The sequence below is a fragment of the Rhinopithecus roxellana genome, chromosome 12 (assembly GCF_007565055.1).
Source record: "Rhinopithecus roxellana isolate Shanxi Qingling chromosome 12, ASM756505v1, whole genome shotgun sequence".
NCBI lineage: Eukaryota > Metazoa > Chordata > Mammalia > Primates > Cercopithecidae > Rhinopithecus > Rhinopithecus roxellana.
Genome location: NC_044560.1, coordinates 110,216,798 through 110,238,368, shown reverse-complemented (window position 1 = coordinate 110,238,368; position 21,571 = coordinate 110,216,798). Strand labels below are relative to the sequence as shown.

The following is a 21,571-nucleotide window of genomic DNA, read 5'->3' as shown; positions in this document are numbered from 1 at the left end:
TCTCGAGTCCACCTGCACTCTTCTGTGTTGAGTGTGTACTTTTCACTTCGCAATACATCTTTGTACTTACAGTATTTTCCTACTTGTCCTTTAGTTCCTTCCTGAGATGGTGTCAAGAGCCTGGACATTGGCTGGGGTGGAGGTCCCACACCGGCATATGGGGACTTCCCCTAGCCCACCTCTATCAAGAGTACTGACCTTGTCGCCTTACTCTTACGACTAAATGAGGTAAAAGCATAAACAGGGTGGGTTTCAAATGAGGTGCCTGATATGGTGGAACTATATTTATACTTTTTTTTTTTTTTTTTTGAGATAAGATCTCACTCTGTCACCCAGGCTGGAGTGCAGTGGTACCATCTTGGCTCATTGCAGCCTTGACCTCCTGGGCTCAGGTGATCCTCCCACCTCAGCCTCCAGAGTATCTGGGACCGCAGGCATGAGCCACCACACCCAGCTAAGTTTTCATATTTTTGGTAGAGATGGGGTTTCACCATGTTGCCTAGGCTGGTCTTGAACTCATGGACTCAGGCGATCTGCCTGCCTTGGCCTCCCAAAGTGCCAGGATTGCAGGCATGAGCCTCGCATCCAGCCTGTATTGATTCTTGTAGATGTTAAAGTTGTTTCTAAGTTTCCACTATTAGAAAAGTGCAAGAGTCCTGACATAGGCTCAAGAGGAATTACAACACTTTTGAGGCAAGTCACATAGCACTCAGTCTCGGTTGATCTACTGGTAAAATAGGAGAAATCATTCTTCCTTTTTTCTTTGAGTTTTGCTCTTGTCACCCAGGCTAGAGTGCAGTGACCCAATCTTGGCTTACTGCAACTTCTGCCTCCCGGGTTCAAGTTATTCACCTGCCTCAGCCTCCTGAGTAGCTGGGATCATGGGTGTGCGCCACCTTGCCCGGTTAATTTTTGTGTTTTTAGTAGAGACAGGGTTTCACCGTGTTGGGCAGGCTGGTCTCAAACTCCTGACATAGGTGATCCACCCCCCTCGGCCTCCCACAGTGCTGGGATTACAGACTTGAGCCACCACGCCTGGCTTTGTTTTTATTATTTATTTGAGACGGAGTTTACTCTAGTACAGTGGCGTGATCTCGGCTCACTGCAACCTCTGCCTGCCGGGTTCAAGCAATTCTCCTGCCTCAGCCTCCTGAGTAGCTAGGACTACAGGCACCCGCCACCATGCCCAGCTAATTTTTTGTGTTTTTAATAGAGACAGGGTTTCATCATGTTGGCCAGGCTGGTGTCCAACTCCTGCCCTCAGGTGATTCACCCACCTCAGCCTCCCAAAATGCAGGGATTACAGGCGTGAGCTGCCGTGCCCGGCCTCTTGTTCTTATTTCTTATGAAGGGTGTGAGGATCCCGGAAACGCAGTGCGTGGCATACAGAAGCATTCAGTCACTGGCAGTTTTGTTGTCTGAACGTAGTTGTAGACCAAGGTTCTCATTTGTAAGTAATCCAATATCCTCTAATTGTTTTTTTTTTTTTTTTTTTTGAGACGAAGTCTCACTTTGTCGCCCAGTCTGGAGTGCAGTGGCCAGATCCACCCGTGTGAGCCACCGCACCCGGCCAATATCCTCTAATTTTTTTGGTAATAGCTTTATTGAGATTTGGTTCACATACCAAACAATTTACCACTTCAAAGTACAATTGAATGGTTTTTAGCATGTTCACAGGGTTGTGCAACCACCACCATAGCCAATTTTAGAACATTTGGTCACTCCACAAAGAAACCCCATTCCCATAAGCAGATATACCTGCTGGACGCGGTGGCTCACGCCTGTAATCCCAGCACTTTGGGAGGCTGAGGCGGGCGGATCACGAGGTCAAGAGATTGAGACCATCCTGGCTAGCATGGTGAAACCCCGTCTCTACTAAAAATACAAAAATTAGCCGAGTATGGTGGCGGGCGCCTGTAATCCCAGCTACTCAGGAGGCTGAGGCAGGAGAATCGCTTGAACCCGGGAGGCGGAGGTTGCAGTGAGCCAGGATCGCGCCACTGCACTCCAGCCTGGCGATAGAGTGAGACTCCGTCTCAAACAAACAAAAAACAGTTATACCCAATTCTTCCACCCTTTTTCTCTAGCTTGAGGCAGCAATTAATCTATGTCTGGCTGAGCGAGGTGACTCATGCCTGTAATCCCAGCACTTTGGGAGGCCGATGCTGGAAGACTGTTTGAGCCCAGGAGTTTGAGACCAATCTGGGCAACACAGGGAGACCCCCCCACCCCCGTATCTACAAAAAATTAAAAACTAAGCCATGCATGGTAGCGAATGCCTCTAGACACAGCTACTCAGGAGGCTGAGATGGGAGGATCACTTGTGCCCAGGAGGCTGAGGTTGCAGTGAGCCATAATGGCACCACTGCACTCCAGCTTGGGTGACAAAGCAAGACTCTGTTTCAAAAAAAAAAAAAAAAAAATTCTATGACTTTATGGAATTTTCCTATTCTGGACATTTCCTATAAATGGATCCTTGGAATATGTGGCTCTTTGTGACTGGCATCTCTCACTTGGCATAAAGTTTTCTAGGTTCATCTACATTGTAGAATGTATCAGTATTTCATTTCTGTTTATGGCACAGTGATAGTCCATGATACGGATATACCACCTTGTACTTACCCATTGGCTAGTTAATGGACAGGTGGGATGTTTCTATTCCTGGCTGCAACGCTGCTATGAACATTCATGTACAAGTTTTTGTGTAGACATATGTTCTCATTTCACCTTGGAGTAGGATTGCTAGGTCATGCAGTAACTCTATGTTTAACTTTTGTTTTGAGACAGTGTCTTACTCTGCGACCCAGGCTGGAGTGGAGTGGTGTGGTCACAGGTCATTGCAGCCTTGACTTTCTGGGCTCAAGTGATCTTCCCACCTCAGTCTCCAGAGTAACTGGGACTACCAATATGCACTAGCAAGCCGGCTAATTCTTTCAGAGAAACAGACTCACTGTATTGCCCAGGCTGGTCTGGAACTCCTGGGCTCAAGCAATCCTCCCACCTCAGTCTGCCAACGTGCTGGGACGACATGCATGAGCCACCACTCCCGGCCTGTGTTTAATATTTTGAGTAGGCCAGGTGCAGTGGTTCACACCTGTAATCCCAGCACTTTGGGAGACCGAGATGGGCAGATCACCTGAGGTCAGGAGTTTGAGACCAGCCTGGCCAACATGGCAAAACCCCATCTCTACTAAAAACACAAAAATTGGCAGGAGAATCGCTTGAACCCAGGGGACGCAGGTTGCAGTGAGCTGAGATCACAGCCACTGCACTCCAGCCTGGATGACAGAGGGAGACTCTCCCTCAAGGAAAAAAAAAAAAAAAAAAAAAAAAACTAATGCGAGACCTCGGGAAAGTGCGATATAAGATCATAGAGGGAACGCGGGTCCGAATTTGAGACCCTGTTGGGTCAGATGTGGCCCACAGTGGCTGAGAGTCACACAAAGTGTCCCTCACGCTTAGACATACAACTGGACTACATTTCCGGGTCGTCCTTGCAGCCAGGAGCAACCACGTGACAGATTCTCGCCAATGGAACAGGGGCAAAGGTAATCCTGGCAGAGACAATGAGAGGCATCTGGGCTGATTACTTGGTGTCTGCAGCTTCAAGAACCAGGTTCAATTCCCCTCCAAGTGCACCTGGGCTGCCTCCTTTTAACCTTTCTGCACCGCAGCACCCCCCCAATCCCGTAAAATGTGGGCGATAATTCCTTTATTACAAGGTTAGTTAGTAAATAAAATGACAGGTTTAAAAATCTGGCAATCCTTTACCTAATCACCTCCTGAGGGGCTTCGGGAAAGATTGTGTTGGGCGATTCTGGAGACTGTGCTCCTCTGATGGTGGAGGCCGAACCGGTCACAACCCCCTGAGAGAGAAGACATGGGGAGATCCAGGTCCCATTGGCCAGGCCGTGTTCGGCAGGAGATGTCCCAGTAACCTCGGGCAGGGGAGTCAGGGAGGAAGCTTCTGTTCTGCTCCTTTTCCCGTGGGGTGCAGAGAGCGAGCAAGTCGGCATTCCAGGGTGGGGAAGCGCCGGAGCAGAAGCAGGGAGCTGGAAAGAGCCTGGTGTTCCAGGAGTCTCGCTCTAGAAACAGGGGTGGCGGCTGGGGAATCTTGGCTGGGAAAATAGGCCCACACCTCCACCTTGTGGCCAATTGGGAATTTGCAGGCACGGCCTCTCAGAAACTACTTAAGGGCGCTTTGGGTGAAGTTGGATGGGGTGCTGCAGACGGAAAGCGTGGGGGGCGACTTGAAGGGTGCTCTGACTGAGAAAACAAAGTGGGTGGTGACAGTTATCAGAGACACGGTCGACTGTTTCAGGAAAATCCCCCAGAGCAAGGAGTGCACAAAGTGGATCTTTAGCATTATTTTTGCATTTATTTATTTCTATCGAGACAGTGTCTCACTCTGTCGCCCGGGATGGAGTGCAGTCCCGTGATGACGGCTCACTGCAGCTTCAGCCTCCTGAGCTCAAGTGATCCTCCTGCCTCACCTTCCCCAGTAGCTGGGACTACAGGAGTGTGCCATTAAGCCCAGATAATTTTTAAATTTTTTTGTACAGACAGGGTCGCCCTTTGTTGCCCAGGCTGGTCTCCAACTCCCAGGCTCAAGCGATCCTCCTGCCTCAGCCTTCCAAAGGGCTGGGATGACACCCCCGCCTCCCAAACGCACCCCCACCGCACCTAGTCTTTCTTTTCTTTCTTTCTTTTTTTTTTTTTTTGAGATGAAGTCTCACTCTGTCGCCCAGGCTGGACTGTAGCAGCGCGATCTCAGCTCACTGCAACTTCCGTCTCCCGGGTTCAAGCAATTCTCCTGCCTCAGCCTCCCGAATAGCTGGGATTACAGGCGCCTGCCACCACGCTCGGCTAATTTATTTGGGTGTTTTTAGTAGAGACGGAGTTTCACCATGTTGGCCAGGCTGGTTTTGAACTCCTGACCTCAAGCGATCTGCCCGCCTCGGCCTCCCAAAGTTGCTGGAATTATAGGTGTGAGCTACCGCACCCTGCCACCTTTTCTTTAGAAATTACCCCGCGTTCGGTATTCCTTTATTGCAGTGCAAAATGGACTAATACAGATGCTATGGAATAGATGTGCAGAAAATATCTATAAGGATATTACTGCATTGTTTATTACATTAAAAGGGGGAAAACAATCTATGCAGAGAATCAGTTCTGGAAGTGGTGTTGTAGTGTTACATTAATACTCTCAAATACTATGTAGCTATTTAAAAGAATGGGCTTGGCCGGGCATGGTGGCTCATGCTTGTAATCCCAGCACTTTGGGAGGCCAAGGTGGGCGGATCACCTGAGGTCGGGAGTTTGAGACCAGCCTGACCAATATGGAGAAACCCGGTGTCTACTAAAAATACAAAATCAACTGGGTGTGGTGGCGCATGCCTGTAATCCCAGCTACTCGGGAGGCTGAGGCAGGAGAATCACTTGAACCCGAGAGGCAGAGGTTGCGGTGAGCAGAGATTGTGCCACTGCACTCCAGCCTGGGTGAAAAGACAAGAGCGAAACTCCGTCTCAAAAAAAAAAAAAGAAAAGAATGGGCTTTAGCCAGGCATGGTGGTGCGGCTGTAGTCCCAGCTACTCGGGAGGCTGAGACAGAAGAATCGTTTGAATCTGAGAGGTGGAGCTTGCAGTGAGCCAAGATCGCGCCACTGCACTCCAGCCTGGGCGACAGAGCGAGACTCCCTCTCAAAAGAAAAAAAAAAAAAAAAAAGAATGGCCTTGTGGAAGTATATGCACTGAAGAATACTCATGTCTGTAGGTTATTCTGAAATCAAGAAAATGCGATGGGCTGAGGAATGAATACAGCAAGGTTTCTCAACCTTGCCACTGTGACATTTGGGGCCAGATTTTTTTTTTTTTTCCACTTTGCCACCTAGGCTGGAGTGCATCCTGGACCTGCTGGGCTCCAGCGATCCCCACACCTCAGCTTCCAGAGTAGCTGGGATGGCAGGTGCATGCCACCATGCCTGGCTAAGTTTTACATGTGTTTGTACTGGCTATGTTTCTCAAGCTGGTCTTGAACTCCTGGGCTTAAGTCATCCTCCCACCCCAGCCTCTCAAAGTCCTGGGATTACAGGCATGAGCCACCATGCCCTGCCTGGGGCTGGATAATTTTTGTTGGGGGGCTGTCTTCTGCATGGCAGGAAGCTTAGCAACATCATTGGCCTCTACCCCACTACATGCCAGAGCACCACCCCCACCCACCACAGCAGGTGAGACAAAAATGTCAGCAGACTGGCCGGGCGCGGTGGCTCAAGCCTGTAATCCCAGCACTTTGGGAGGCCGAGACGGGCGGATCACGAGGTCAGGAGATCGAGACCATCCTGGCTAACACGGTGAAACCCCGTCTCTACTAACAATACAAAAAACTAGCCGGGCGAGGTGGCGGGCGCCTGTAGTCCCAGCTACTCGGGAGGCTGAGGCAGGAGAATGGCGTGAACCCGGGAGGCGGAGCTTGCAGTGAGCTGAGATCCGGCCACTGCACTCCAGCCCGGGCGACAGGGCGAGACTCCGTCTCAAAAAAAAAAAAAAAAAAAAAATGTCAGCAGACAATGCCAAACGTCTCCTGCAGGGAAAACAGCCCCTCGTTGAGAACCACTGGGATACAGGGTAGGCTAGACAGATTGAAACAGGATAAATCGGCCAGGCGCAGTGGCTCACACCTGCGCCTCAGCACTCTGGGAGGCCGAGGTGGGCGGATCACCTGAGGTCAGGAGTTTGAGACCAGCCTGACCAACATGGTGAAATCCTGTCCCTACTGAAAAATAGAAAAATTAGCTGGGCATGGTGGCAGGTGCCCAGGTAATTCCAGCTGTGGCTGGAGAATGGCTTGAACCCAGGAGGCGGAGTTTGCAGTGAGCCGAGATCATGCCACTGCACTCCAGCCTGGGTGACAGAATGAGACTCTGTCTCAAAAGACAAAAAAAAAGAAAAGAAACAGGATAAAGCAAACACAGACAAATGTTAGTGGTGGAAGCTGGGTAGGAGGTATATGTGGGTTCACTGTAAAATTCTTTCCACTTTGTCTTATGTTTGAGTGTCTGAATTTTCTTTCTTTACTTTTTTTTTTTTTTTTTTTTGAGATGGGGTCTCACTCTGTCACCCACGCTGGAGTGCAGTGTCACAATCGCAGCTCACTGCAACCTCCACCTCCTGGGCTCTATCGATCCTCCCACCTCAGCCTCTCTACTACTTGGGACCACAGGTGCACACCACCATGCCAGACTAATTTTTAGTATTTTTGGTAGAGGCGGGGTTTTGCCATGTTGCCCAGGCTGGTCTTGATTCTTGACCTCTATTGATCTACCCGCCTTGGCCTCCCAAAGTGCTAAGATTACAGGCATGAGCCACCACGCCTGGCCTGAATTTTCGTAATAAAATCTTTTGGGGAAAAATAAAGTAAATCTGTATGCTCTGACTTTTCAAGACATGCAGAGACAGGATATTGAGGGATAAAAACTGAACCCAAAAGAAGTCCTGTGATGTCTTGCATGTGACACTCAAGAACAGGCAAAACGAAACTGTGGTCGCAGGGTACTCATTCCTTTTGCGGGACACTGGCTGGCAGGCAGTGAGACAGGACCTTCTGGGAAGCTGGAAATGTTTTTTTGTTGTTGTTATTGTTTGTTTTTTTTTCTGAGACAGTCTCGCTCTGTTGCTCAGGCTGGAGTGCAATGGCGCGATCTCAGCTTGCTGCAACCGCTTTCTCTCAGGTTCAAGTGATTCTCCGGTCTCAGCCTCTCAAGTAGCTGGGATTATGGGTGTGCGCCACCACACCTGGCTAATTTTTGTATTTTTAGTAGACACAGGGTTTCACCATGTTAGCCAGGCTGGTCTCAAACTCTTGACCTCAAGAGATCTGCCCGCCTCGGCCTCCCAAAGTGCTGGGATTATAGGCGTGAGCCACCGAGCCCTGCCTGGAAACGTTCTATGTTTTGGTCTGCGTGGTGCTGTACACCTATGTGTAAATCCACCAGGCTGATGATGTAAATGCTTAAGTGTTTAGGGGTGAAGAATGGATGTCTGCAACTTATCTGAGAGATTCAATTAAAAAAACATAGGCTCCTGGATGATAAGAAAGGTAGAGAGCTGGACAGATGTGTAACAAAGACAATTCTGCAAAATACATTAATTATAAATTCTAAGTGGTGGGAACAGGGACCTTCTCTCTATAATCCTGTGAACTTTTCTCTAAGCTTGAAAATCTTCAGACTAAAATGTTGTGGAAAAAAAATAAAGTCATAGTGCTGTACACTTAAGATTCATGTGTTTTGCTATAGATAAGTTATATCAAATTTTCTGATGTCCAGGGAATATGGCTAAGTGAAAAAAAAATCACTTCCAGATCAATAAGTAAAGCGGCTTTTGTTTACTAAAAAAATTAAAAATGGCCGGGCACGGTGGCTCACGCCTGTAATCCCAGCCCTTTGGGAGGCCGAGGCGGGCGGATCACAAGATCAGGAGATCGAGACCACCCTGGCTAACACGGTGAAACCACGTCTCTACTAAAAATACAAAAAAATTAGCCGGGCATGGTGGCAGGCACCTGTAGTCCCAGCTACTCGGGAGGCTGAGGCAGGAGACTGGTGTGAACCCAGGAGGCAGAGCTTGCAGTGAGCTGAGATCGCGCCACTGCATTCCAGCCTGGGCGACAGAGCGAGACTCCGTCTCAAAAACAAAAAAGAAAAAAAAAAAAGAATGAAAGAAAGAAAAGAAAAGAAAAAAAATAAATGCATGCTGATATTGACTTGCAAATCTATCTCAGAAACCCAAAGAACTTGAATAGGGTTTCTCAGACATGTTTATGGCTCCATGATCAGTGGGTTTGTTGGAAAATGCAGATTCTTGGGCCCTCTTCCAGGCTTCCTGAACTAGAATTTCTGAGGGTGGTGCCAAGGAATCTGCGTTTTAACCAGATTTCTGATGCCTGTTAAAAATTGAGACGCTTAGTCAGAGACAAGGGGGGCTGGCGGACAGAGGGATATTGCAATTACTTGTATACATTTTGGCGGGGCTCACGTCTGTAATCCCAGCACTTTGGGAAGCTGAGGCAGGTAGATCATTTGAGCTCAGGAGTTCAAGACAGCCTGGCCAACATGGTGAAACCCTGTCTCTACTAAAAATACAAAAAAAAAAAAAAAAAATTAGAGGAGTGTGGTGGTGGGCACCTATAATCCCAGCTACTCAAGAGGCTGAGGCAGGAGAATCACTTGAGCCCAGGAGGTAGAGGTTGCAGTGAGCTGAGATTGCACCACTACACCCTAGTCTGGGTGACAGAGTGAGACTCCGCCTCAAAAAAATAAAATTATTATTTTTATATGTTTTGAATGATGGTAGGCCTACAGGTGATTTGTATTTGTGTGTGTGTGCGTTTTAGTATTTTCCAAATAAAACAGAGAGGCTGGGTGCAGTGGCTCATGCCTGTAATCCCAGCACTTTGGGAGGCCAAGGCAGGTGGATCACTTGAAGTCAGGAGTTCGAAACCAGCTTGGCCATCATGGTGAAACCCTGTCTCTATTAAAAGTACAAAAAATACGCTGGGTGTGGTGGTGCGTGCCTGTAATCCCAGCTACTCGGGAGGCTGAAGCAAGAGAATCACTTGAAGCCGAGAGGTAGAGGTTGCAGTGAGCCAAGATCGTGGCACCGCACTGCAGCCTGGGTGACAGGGCGAGACTCCATCTCAAAAAAAAACAAAAAACAAAACAAAACAAAAAAAACAGCAATTAGAGAAAGTCTAGAGAGGCAGCAGAGCAAGCTGGCCAAACGGAAGTTTCCGCTGATCATCCCCTCTGCAGGAACACCAAATTTAACAAAAATCTACCAAAAAAAAAAAAAAACCTTCAAAAATCATGGCCTCAGGTGAGCACTCAGAGAGAGAGAGAGAGAGTGAGAGAGAGAGAGAGAGAGAGACAGAGACAGAGATACTCTGGGAGAAAGCAAGGGAAGAGAACAAGAGTCTCTGCCTGGTAATCCAGATAATTCTTCTGGATCTTATCCACGACCACTAAGGCAGTACCTCCATGAGTTTGCAAGAACCACAGCATTAATGGGCTTGGGGAGCCCGCTAATGCAGACACGGCTTACATCACAACACCCAAGTACTTTTGAATACCTGGAAAGCCTCCCCAAAAAGGACAGGTACAAACAAGCCTTGTCTGCAAAGACTACAATAAATACTTAACGTGGCCAGGCGTGGTGGCTCATGTCTGTAATCCCAGCACTTTGGGAGGCTGAGGCGGGTGGATCACCTGAGGTCAGGAGTTTGAAACCAGCCTGACCAATATGATGAAAACCCCGTCTCTACTAAAAATACAAAAATTAGCTGGGCGTGGTGGCATGCGCCTATAATCCCAGGTACTGGGGAGGCTGAGACAGGAGAATCACTGGAACCCACGAGGTGGAGGTTGCAATGAGCCAAGATGGCGCATTACACTCCAGCCTGGGCAATAACAGTGAAACTCCATCGCAAAAAAAAAAAAAAAAAAATTAGCCAGGGTGGTGTCAGGCGCCTGTAGTCCCAGCTACTTGGGAGGTTGAGGCAGGAGAATTACTTGTACCTGGGAGGCAGCGGTTGCAGTGAGCTGAGATCACGCTATTACACTCCAGCTTGAGCAACCAGAGCAAAACTCCATCTAAATAAATAAACACCTAACTTGTCAGTGCCCAGCCACCAGTGAACATCTATAAGCATCAAGACCATTCAGAATAAATGACCTTACCAAACAAACCAAATAAGCCACCCAGGACCAATCCTCGAGAAACAGAGATACGTGACCTTTCAGAGACAGAATTTACAATCGCTGTTTTGAGGAAACTCAAAGAAATTCAAGATAACACACAGAAGGAATTCAGATTCTATCAGATAAATTTAACAAAGAGATTGAAATAATTAAGAATCTGCTGGGCGTAGTGACTCACCCTGTAATCCCAGCACTTTGGGAGGCCAAGGCGGACGGATCACCTGAGGCCGAGAGTTCTAGACCAGCCTGACCAACACGGAGAAACCCTGTCTCCACTCAAAATACAAAATTAACTGGGCGTGGTGATGCATGCCTGTAATCCCAGCCTGGGCAACAAGAGCAAAACTCAGTCTCAAAAAAAAAAAACAAAAACAAAACAAAAAACCAAAAACAACAACAAAAAATACCCAATGATCTGTTGTCTACAAGAAACATACTTCACCTACAAATAAAAGAGTAAGAGTCTGGGTCCTGAAATGCAGGCAGTCCCACTTCATACATGAGGGAGGGTGTCTAATCATTTCCTTTCTCCCTTCCCCCAGGCCCTTCACAGGTGCCTGCTGGTTTCTCCCACTTGGCCAAGGAAACACTTGTGGTTAATAAGTCTCAGAAAAGTTATATGAAAGTTAAAAGTAAAACTGACAGCAGCTGAAGGATGGGGGGTGGGAGGTGGTCACGGTGGAGGAGACCCCACCACCACTGCCACTCGAGTAGGCAATGAGGAGCACCACGAGCACAGGATGCTACTTCTGCTGACCCTCCAAAAATACTCTGCATAAACCTTCAAGAAACATCCTTGGCCACTGTATCACCTGCTGACAGATTTCATGTCCTGGTCTCCTTCTAAACCTGGAGGTGGGGCATGAACAGGGTGGAGTCACCAGGGAAAGAAAACGAGGCCCCAGGACACCTGGGTTCATACCCAGGTCCCCAGCAATGTCTCCACTACCACTGCTGCTACCCCTGCTGCTGCTGCTGCTGCCTCTGCTGAATATGGAGCCTGCCAGGGCCACACTGATCCGGTATGGCGACCCCACCTACCACCCCCAAACTTGGGAGGGATTCTCTGCCTCTTGCCCTTTAAGTCTAGGACTCCCAGTTCAGTGATTCCCAGGCACCCAGGATCCCTAGCACTTCTTTCTCAGCTTCCCAGATCTCTAAACCAGGCTGTCACCCCTAAGGGCTCCACTCTGACATCTCTTAAACCAGATTTTTTTTTTTTTTTTTTTTTTGAGATGGAGTCTCACTCTGTTGCCCAGGCTGGAGTGCAATGGCGTGATCTTAGCTCACTGAAACCTCTGCCTCATGGGTTCAAGCAATTCTCCTGCCTCAGCCTCCCAAGTAGCTGGGACTACAGGCGCCCGCCACCATGCCCGGCTAATTTTTGTGTTTTTAGTGGAGACGGGGTTTCACCATGTTGGCCAGGCCTGTCTGGAACTCCTGACCTCATGATCCACCTACCTCGGCCTCCTAAAGTGCTGGGATTACAGGTGTGAGCCACTCCACCTGGCTGACCAGAGCCCTTTTATTATTATTATTATATTATTTTTAAGACGGAGTCTCGCTCTGTCACCCAGGCTGGAGTGCAGTGGCGTGATCTTGGCTCACTGCAAGCTCCGCTTACCAGGTTCACGCCATTCTTCTGCTTCAGCCTCCTGAATAGCTGGGATTACAGGCATCCGCCACCACGCCCGGCTAATTTTTTGTATTTTTAGTAGAGACGGGGTTTCACCATGTTTGCTAGGCAGGTCTTGAACTCCTGACCTGATGATCTGCCTGCCTCAGCCTCCCAAAGTGGTGGGACTACACGCGTGAGCCACTGCGCCTGGCTAGGACATGTTTTTGAGAGGTCTCTGCAGACCCCACTATAAGCTCTGATGATTAGGTATTATGGTTTCCAGACCTGTGACACACTCCTCCCATCTCAGAGCCCCAGATATGTGACATTTAAACTGAGACTCCTCCACATCACACCCATCAAACTGTTTGGCCTGAAGAAGTCATGTTTTTGGCCAGAGACATGGCTCACACCTGTAACCCAGCACTTTGGAAGGCAAAGGTGGGAAGACCGTTTGAGGCCAACAGTTTTGAGACCAGCCTGGACAACTTGGCCAGACTCCCAGCTACTCAGGAGGCTGACGAAGGAGGATTGCTTGAGCCCAGGAGCTTAAGGCAGTGAGCTATGATCTTGCATGATCCTGCTACTGCACTCCGGGCAGGGCAACAGGGTGACACCTTGTCTCAAAAAAAAAAAAAAAAAAAAAAAAAAGCCAGGTGTGGTGTTTGTGCCTATAGTCTCAGCTACTCCAGAGGCTGAGGTGGGAGAATCACTTGAGCCCTGGAAATCAAGGCTGCAGTAAGCCCTGACTGCACTACTGAACTCTAGCCTGGGTGAAAGAGGGAGACCCCGTGTCAAACAAAAAGTTTTAAAAAAGAATAAGAAATCCAATGTTGAGGACCCCATGCAAGACGTCTTCTCACTACCTTACCTCTGATGCCTCCCCCAGTCTCTCCCTTTTTCTCCTCTCTTCTCATCCCCTGGAACTCCTGGTAGGGGGAGGGGTGTACACTTCCAGGAAGAGTTTTCCCCACTTCACATTCTTGTGCCTCTCAAAGACTGACTCATGCGGGGTGGGGGGAAAGGTGGGAGTGAGGCAACAAGTGCTTCGAGAAGTGACTAAAAGCAGGAATGAAGATACTACCGCACATGGTGCTTGTTAACCTGCTTTTTGAACCTAATGTCTCATGGCCATTTTCTAAGTCAATGCAAAGAAAAGTGGGTCTCCAAATGTTGTATCAACAGCATCATCAAGACCTGGGAACTTGTTCGAAATCCAAATTCTTGGGCCCCATGCTAGACTTACTTAATTAGCAATGAAGATATCTGAATTGTAACTGGCCCTCTAAGTCAAGGGTTGCAAACACTCAGCTTCAGGGCCAAATCCTGTTTGCCTCCTGCTTTTGCAAATACAGTTTAAGGGAACCCGGGCAGGGCATAGTGCCTCTCCTCTGTAATCCCAGCACTTTGGGAGGCTGAGGCCAGGAGTTTGAGATCAGCACGGGCAACACAGCAAGACAGTTAAGACTTGACGCTTACATTTTTCTCCCCAAGGGTGGGGAAAATAGTACCTAAACTCATGAACTGAAGCATGCAGGGGCCACCACCCAAGGGCTTTTGCAAAGGTTAGGTTTTCTGTTAGGGTCTTGGGAAACCTTTGAGAATGTCAATTCTTTGGGAATGGCTTATTTTAAGGGATTTGAACATGGAAAGGTCTTTGGGAAGGTGTTTGGGATGCGTTGCTCTTGTAAAGTATTTGGGGACATCTGTCATCATGGCATCTTTGATAGGTTTTTCTGGAGGTTGTTATTGTAGGGTTTCTGGTACTGACTACTATTGTAGTGCCTAGGAGATGTTGAATTTGTCATCATATCCTATTTGGGTAAGTCTATTTAGAGGATCTCCAAGAAGGGCAGCTTCCTGTCAATATCCTCTTTCCTTACAGCATCCCTCTTCATCGAGTCCAACCTGAACGCAGGACCCTGAACCTACTGAGGGGACGGAGAGAACCAGCAGAGGTCCCCAAGTTGGGGGCCCCATCCCCTGGGGACAAGCTTACCTTTGTACCTCTCTCGAACTACAGGGATGTAAGTCACAGCCCCACACAGCCCTCACCCCTGCGCCTTTGAGCCAAACTCATTTACTCTCCTCTTTTGGTATCAGGTCCAGTATTTTGGGAAAATTGGGCTGGGAACGCCTCCACAAAACTTCACTGTCGTCTTTGACACTGGCTCCTCCAATCTCTGGGTCCCGTCCAGGAGATGTCACTTCTTCAGTGTGCCCTGCTGTGAGTTTCTATGCAGGAGAACAAGGCTGAATGGGGGTGAAGGGAGAAGGCGGGGCTGGACCTCAGCTTCTCAGAGGATTTTGAGGAATTGTTCTTTCATGATGCCCTCACAGGTCAGAAAGTCAAAGGGGCAGTAGGCATTGGGGAGATTCCCTCCCCCAGTGACACCTTTCTGACCTCTAACCTAGGGTTACACCACCGATTTGATCCCAAAGCCTCCAGTTCCTTCCAGGCCAATGGCACCAAGTTTGCCATTCAATATGGAACTGGGCGAGTAGATGGAATCCTGAGTGAAGACAAGCTGACTGTGAGTGACCTTTGACTCTCAGAAGTCTTCAGCCTAGGAGAACCCCATGGTCTAAGATCATCTGGCTTAGGGAGGGGCTTGAGGAGGAGGAGCTCCCCAAATGAATGGATGGGGCTTTTCAAGTGGGGTGGAGGGCCTGCCTATTGGAGTGAAGGGATGGTGCATCACAAGGAAGGGGAGGGGCTTCCTGGGTGAAGAGGTGGGGCTTCTCAAGCAGGGGGAGGAGCTTCCTGGGTGAAGAGGTGGGGCTTCTCAAGCAGGGGGAGGAGCTTCCTGGGTGAAGAGGTGGGGCTTCTCAAGCAGGGGGAGGAGCTTCCTGGGTGAAGAGGTGGGGCTTCTCAAGAGGCAAAGTTTCCTAGGAAGTTGGGGCTTTCATCCAGATGTCCCCAGAACTAGGATTCATGCCTTGGTTTGGGAGCCCTCAGGACATGTGGTTATTGTCATCCAAAAAGTAACTGGTCACATCTCAATCTACCCCTAGATTGGTGGAATCAAGGGTACATCAGTGATTTTCGGAGAGGCTCTCTGGGAGCCCGGCCTGGTCTTCACTTTTGCCCATTTTGATGGGATATTGGGCCTCGGTTTTCCCATTCTGTCTGTGGAAGGAGTTCGGCCCCCGATGGATGTACTGGTAGAGCAGGGGCTACTGGATAAGCCTGTCTTCTCCTTTTATCTCAACAGGTACTGGGAAGGGTGCACCTATCTATGAGCTCTATCCCCAAGAAGGAAGTGAGTCTTCCTTCAGGAAGTCTCTTACTCCATAAAGAAAGTCCCACCTCCACTCAGGAAGTCACTGACCCCAATGCAGGAAGTCTCACTCTCAGAGTCACCCACTTATACTCTCCATTCAGGAAGTCAGCCATCCAATACAGGAAGTTACATCCTCCATGCAGGAAGTCACCTACCCTATAAAGAAACACCTCAACCCTATTCAAAGTCCCAGAGCTTAAGTGACAACTTAAGACATACTAAGGAAACTCACCATCAGTTCAAAATGCTCCATGTTTCAAAATCAAACAAGGAAATTCCATGCCACACCCAACAAAATACTCAGGAGCTTTCTCTTCCTTACCAAGAAAGCTCAAATCCCATTTGAGAACACTGACCAGAAGTCAGGAATTGCCTGATTTAATCCAGGAAGTCCTACTGACTTGCTAGGAAGTTCAATATTATGCTCAGAAGTCCCACCCAACATCCAAGAAGTTTCCAAGAAGTCTCCACTTTCCCTCCCAGAGGCCCATCACACACAGTCAGGAAATCCTGTGCCCACTCAGTTACCCTGACATCCAACCCACTCTAGCAGTTCTACCAACCACTTAGTAGATCCCGCTCTCCTCTACCTTCCAGGAAGTCTCCATCCCCGTTCCCATCCCTCTCAGCCAACTCAGGAAGTCTAACACCTCTCTAGATATCACAACAGGCAATTCAGAAATTCTCTCCTCCTACCCAGGAAGCCACCCCACCCCTGCACAAGTCACACCTTCAAGAGCCAATTCCAAGACGCCGCTGCTCTACTTGGTTACTATGATATTCAGCTCAGGAAATTCCCCCAAAACTCTACCTTCCACAGTCAAATGAAGTCTCCTCTTCACTTCAGGAAGTCCCCAACAGCCTAAAGTGCCATGCTTTTCTTGCCTGGCTTCCAGTCCCAACATCTAGGCCCTTCCTGCATCTCACTACCCCGTGGGAACCCCAGAAACAACCCATCTGGTGGGAAGGGCCTCCCCTGGCCATACCTAGGGCTGAGGGAAGGCCAGTGACACTGACATCTACACTTTCTATACTCTGCCCCTGCAGGGACCCCGAAGAGCCTGATGGAGGAGAGCTGGTCCTGGGGGGCTCAGACCCGGCACACTATATCCCACCCCTCACCTTCGTGCCAGTCACAGTCCCTGCCTACTGGCAGATCCACATGGAGCGGTGAGGGACTTGGTCTCCTGGCTCTGGAGCTGGAGGCTGGGGGCCTGGACTCCGAGGACCCTGCCTCTGATGACTGCCTACTTCCCCCTCAGTGTGAAGGTGGGCCCAGGGCTGACTCTCTGTGTCCGGGGCTGTGCTGCCATCCTGGATACGGGCACGTCCCTCATCACAGGACCCACTGAGGAGATCCGGGCCCTGCATGCAGCCATTGGGGGATATCCCTTGCTGGCTGGGGAGGTGAGGTACCAGTCTCTGGTGGGTATGGGCTGAGGAGGCTGATGGCAGTTTGACAGTGAACATCAAAGGGTCCGAGGGTGGGAAGCAAGTATTTAAGGGGCATTCCAGGGCAGGAGGCACCGGACTTCGTGACCGATAGTCTGGAGGGTGGTGGGAGGAATTGAGGACACTTTCCAAGTGTCTACGCTGTGACTCTCTGGATGGTGGTGGGGTGGAGGGAGACGATAATGCAGGTTTGCTTGGGACTGCGTAAGTCTAGGCAGCAGGGCCTCTGCACACAGGACGCTGAATACCCAGGTGCTCAATACGGAAGTTACCCCATGGCACTGGGGAGCCACGGAAGGGATTGAGCAGAGCAGGAATCTCTCATCTTCACTGGTTCCTCTTCTCCCCCAGTACATCATCCTGTGCTCGGAGATCCCAAAGCTCCCCGCAGTCTCCTTCCTTCTTGGCGGGGTCTGGTTTAACCTCACGGCCCAGGATTACGTCATTCAGGTAGGTGGCCATCACCATGACGCCATAGGGACGTCATACGACGGTTTGAGAGGGTAGAGCTGAGAGACGTCTCTAGGAAGGGAAAGGGCCGCAGAAACATTTCTTGTCCCTGTGATGGCAGTTTGTTGGTGAACACTAAAGAGCCCGAGGGTGTGGGGGAGGGGGGAGCGCGGGCTCCCAGGGAAATGGCCGTCCCTGTGGCCGCGACACCCAGTCGTCTTCTTGTCGCCTTGCAGACTACTCGAAATGGCGTCCGCCTCTGCTTGTCCGGTTTCCAGGCCTTGGATGTCCCTCCGCCTGCAGGGCCCTTCTGGATCCTCGGTGATGTCTTCTTGGGGACGTATGTGGCCGTTTTCGACCGCGGGGACACGAAGAGCAGTGCCCGGGTGGGCCTAGCGCGCGCTCGCACTCGCCGAGCCGCCCTGGTATGGGGCGAGACCGCGCAGGCGCAGTTCCCCGGGTGACGCCCACGTGAAGCGCATGCGCAGTGGGTGGTCGCTGAGGTCCCGCTGCCCAGTAAAAATCCACTATTTCCATTGAGCGATGCTGCCTGGGTGGCTTCTTTTCATAGCGTACTTGTTAAAGAGAAAGCTTTGTGACCGGGCGCGGTGTCTCACGCCGGTAATCCCAGCACTTTGGGAAGCCGAGGCGGGTGGATCACCTGAGGTCAGGAGTTCGAGACCAACCTGGCCAACATGGTGAAACCCCGTCTCTACTAAAAATACAAAAAAATTATCCGGCCATGGTGGTGCATGCCTGTAATCCCAGCTACTCGGGAGGCTGAGGCAGGAGAATGGCTTAAACTTGGGAGGCCAAGGTTGCAGTGAGCCTAGACCGCACCATTGCACTCCAGCCTGGGCAACAACGAAAATCCATCTCAAAAATAAATAAATAAAGAGAAGGCCGGGCGCGGTGGCTCAAGCCTGTAATCCCAGCACTTTGAGAGGCCGAGACGGGCGGATCACAAGGCCAGGAGATCAAGACCATCCTGGCTAACAGAGTGAAACCCCGTCTCTACTAAAAAAATACAAAAAACTAGCCGGGCGTGGTGGCGGGCGCCTGTAGTCCCAGCGACTGGAGAGGCTGAGGCAGGAGAATGGCGTAAACCCGGGAGGCGGAGCTTGCAGTGAGCTGAGTTCCGGCCACTGCACTCCAGCCTGGGCGACAGAGCGAGACTCCGTCTCAAAAAAAAAAAAATAAATAAATAAATAAAGAGAAAACTTTGTGCCTGTACCCACGGAGTTGAGGAAGTGGGAGGCGAAGGGTATCACCCGTTTTCTCCAGGACGCACCCTGGTGAGGGATTTCGTAATACGAATCCCATGAAGCCCCTCGACTACGCTGCCTTTCGTCAAAAGCTCCCAGCGCCGTGGAGCATCACGGTCGTTGTAGTCCACGCCGTGGTCACGCCCTGACGGAGGCGGGCGCAGCCACAACATGCGTGGGAGGTGACAGGTCGCGACGGCAGCGACAGGTGGCAGTGGGTGGGGGGTGACTGTAATTGGTAAGGGTTTCCCAGTTCCTGGTCAAGGGGGCAAGGATGCTATTCCCCCGGATCTCATTTCCTGTTTCCCCTCTCTCCCTCTGGATTCTGAGACCCCGGGGGAGCTCTGAGCCTCTGGGTTCGGGGAGCGGTGCTGCGCCATCCGTGGAGGTGACGTCACTCCCCCCTCCTCAGCCTCTTGCTATCCAGAGCTAATTGGATACGGGTACATATCCAATTGATTCTAAAAAACGACTGGTCGAAAAATCTGGCAATCCTTTATCTAATCGCATCCTGAGGCTTCTGGAAGAATTGTGTTGAGCGATTCTGGGGACCCCGAAAAGTCAGGCCTGAGCCCCATCTCGAGAGTGTGCTCCTCTGATAGTGGAGGCCGACCTGATCACAAACCGCTAAGCGACTAGACACGGGGAGATTCAGGACCCAGTAAGCTCGGGCAGGAGAGTCAGGGAGGAAGCTTCTGTTCTGCTCCTTTTCCCGTGGGGTGCAGAGAGCGAGCAAGTCGGCATTCCAGGGGGTGGGAAGCGCCGGAGCAGAAGCAGGGAGCTGGAAAGGGCCTGGTGTTCCAGGAGTCCCGCTCTAGAAACAGGGGTGGCGGCTGGGGAATCTTGGCTGGGAAAATAGGCCCACACCTCCACCTTGTGGCCAATTGGGAATTTGCAGGCACGGCCTCTCAGAAACTACTTAAGGGCGCTTTGGGTGAAGTTGGATAGGGTGCTGCAGACGGAAAGCGTGGGGGGCGAGTTGAAGGGGCCCCAGATGGAGTGCTCTGAGAAAACAAAGCGGGGATGGTGGTGGTGGTGGTGAGAGTTATCATAGAGACACTGTCCGCTGTTTCAGAAAAATTCCCCAAAGCAAGGAGTGCACAAAGTGGATCTTTACTATTATTATTATTATTTTATTGTTATTATTATCGAGACAAGGACTCACTCTGTCGCTCAAGCTGGAGTGCAGTGGCGCGGTAATGGCTCACTGCAGCCTCGAACTCCCCGGCTCAAGCGATCCTCCTGCCTCAGCCTTAGGTGTAGCAGGGACCACAGGCATGGGCCACCACGCTTGACTAATTTTTAGAAGTTTTGTAGAGACTTTTTTTTTCTTTTTTTTTTTGAGATGGAGTTTTGCTCCTTTTGCCCAGGCTGGAGGGCAGTGGCACCATCTCGGCTCACCACAACCTCCACCTCCTGGGTTCAAGCGATTCTCCTGCCTCAGCCTCCCAAGTAGCTGGGATTACAGGCATGTGCCACCACGCCCAGCTAATTTTTGTATTTTTAGTAGGGACGGGTTTTTTCCATGTTGGTCAGGCGGGTCTCTAACTCCAGACCTCAGGTAATCCTCCCACCTTGGCCTCCCAAAGTGCTGGGATTACAGGGGTGAGCCACCGCACCCGGGGTTTTACCATGTTGTCTTGGTCATTATTTATTATTCACTATGTGCCAGGCTCTGTCCTAGGTGCTGGGGCACAGTGGATAATTAAACGGATGAAGATCTTTGCCCTCATAGGGATTACACTAGAATGGGGAAATAGGCATTAAGATAGGAAGTAAATTACCAACATTGTGGGCTGAAGAGTGGCCCCCAAAAGATATTCACACCTCAGTCCCTGGGGTTGTGAATACTACCTTATGTGAGGAAAAGGATTTAGCAGATGTAATCAACTGAAGGAGTTTGAGAACAGGGTCATCCAAGAGGACCCTAAATGTCATCACAAGGGTCCTTATAAGAGGGAGGCAGAGGGAGACTGATTCAGAAGTTCACGTGAAGACGGAAGCAAGACGCCAGGATGCTGGCTTTGAAGAAGGAAGACGGGGCTCCTGCAGAGCTCCTCCAGAAGCTGGAGAAGGCGAGGACGTGGATTCTCCTCTAGAGCCTCCAGAGGCTCTGCAAACATGGCTCTGCAAACACGGCACTGCAAACACGGCTCTGCAAACACGGCTCTGCAAACACGGCTCTGCAAACACGGCAGTTTCAACACTGAAATCATTTTGGGCTTCTGGCTTCCATAATTGTAGGACAGTGAATGTGTGATTGAGTGATTGATTTTGTTGCCCAGGCTGGAGTGCAGTGGCACAATCGTGGCTCACTACAGCCTCCACCTCCCAAGCTCAAGCAATCCTCCTGCCTCAGCCTCCCAAGTAGCTGGGACCACAGACATGCACCACTAAGCCCAGATAATTTAATTTTTTTTCCCCTAGAGACAGGGTCTCCCTTTGTTGCCCAGGCTGGTCTCCATCCAACTCCCAGGCTCAAGCAGTCCTCCTGCCTCAGCCTCCTGAAATGCTGGGATTACCGGCATAAGGCACCCACCTGGCCTTTTCTTTATGAATTACCCAGCCTCAGGTATTCCTTTATTGCAATGCAAAATTGACTAATACAGATGATATGGAACAGATGCACAGAAAATATCTATAAGGACTGTGATGATTCATACTGAGTGTCAACTCGATTGGATTGAAGGATACAAAGTATTGATCCTGGGTGTCCTGAGGGTGTTGCCAGAAGAAATTAACATTTGA

General features: G+C 50.1%; 1 protein-coding gene across 2 annotated transcripts; it reads left to right on the top strand.

Annotated features, from left to right (window-relative positions):
• The first annotated feature begins 11,417 nt into the window (after positions 1-11,417).
• On the top strand, positions 11,418-18,102 carry LOC104667225 (napsin-A). 2 transcript variants are annotated; one of them, XM_030913336.1, is made up of 9 exons: positions 11,418-11,776; positions 14,258-14,399; positions 14,476-14,599; positions 14,788-14,906; positions 15,388-15,587; positions 16,704-16,826; positions 16,919-17,068; positions 17,460-17,558; positions 17,795-18,102. In XM_030913336.1, exons 1-9 carry the CDS (start codon positions 11,691-11,693, stop codon positions 17,952-17,954), a joined length of 1,203 nt encoding a protein of 400 aa, XP_030769196.1. In that variant the 5' UTR covers positions 11,418-11,690; the 3' UTR covers positions 17,955-18,102. The 2 variants fall into 2 exon arrangements, with proteins under 2 accessions (XP_030769196.1, XP_010367839.2); XM_010369537.2 differs by having other exon boundaries at positions 11,421-11,776; positions 16,919-17,063.
• Positions 18,103-21,571: the final 3,469 nt, after the last annotated feature.

What these genes read in the sequence shown, in the direction of transcription:
- LOC104667225 (XM_010369537.2), top strand. Translation starts at nt 11,691, where the DNA reads ATGTCTCCACTACCACTGCTGCTACCCCTGCTGCTGCTGCTGCTGCCT. An exon ending in CTCTCTCGAACTACAGGGAT is followed by an intron (nt 14,400 to 14,475) that starts GTAAGTCACAGC and finishes TTTTGGTATCAG; the next exon opens with GTCCAGTATTTTGGGAAAAT. An exon ending in TGAGTGAAGACAAGCTGACT is followed by an intron (nt 14,907 to 15,387) that starts GTGAGTGACCTT and finishes ATCTACCCCTAG; the next exon opens with ATTGGTGGAATCAAGGGTAC.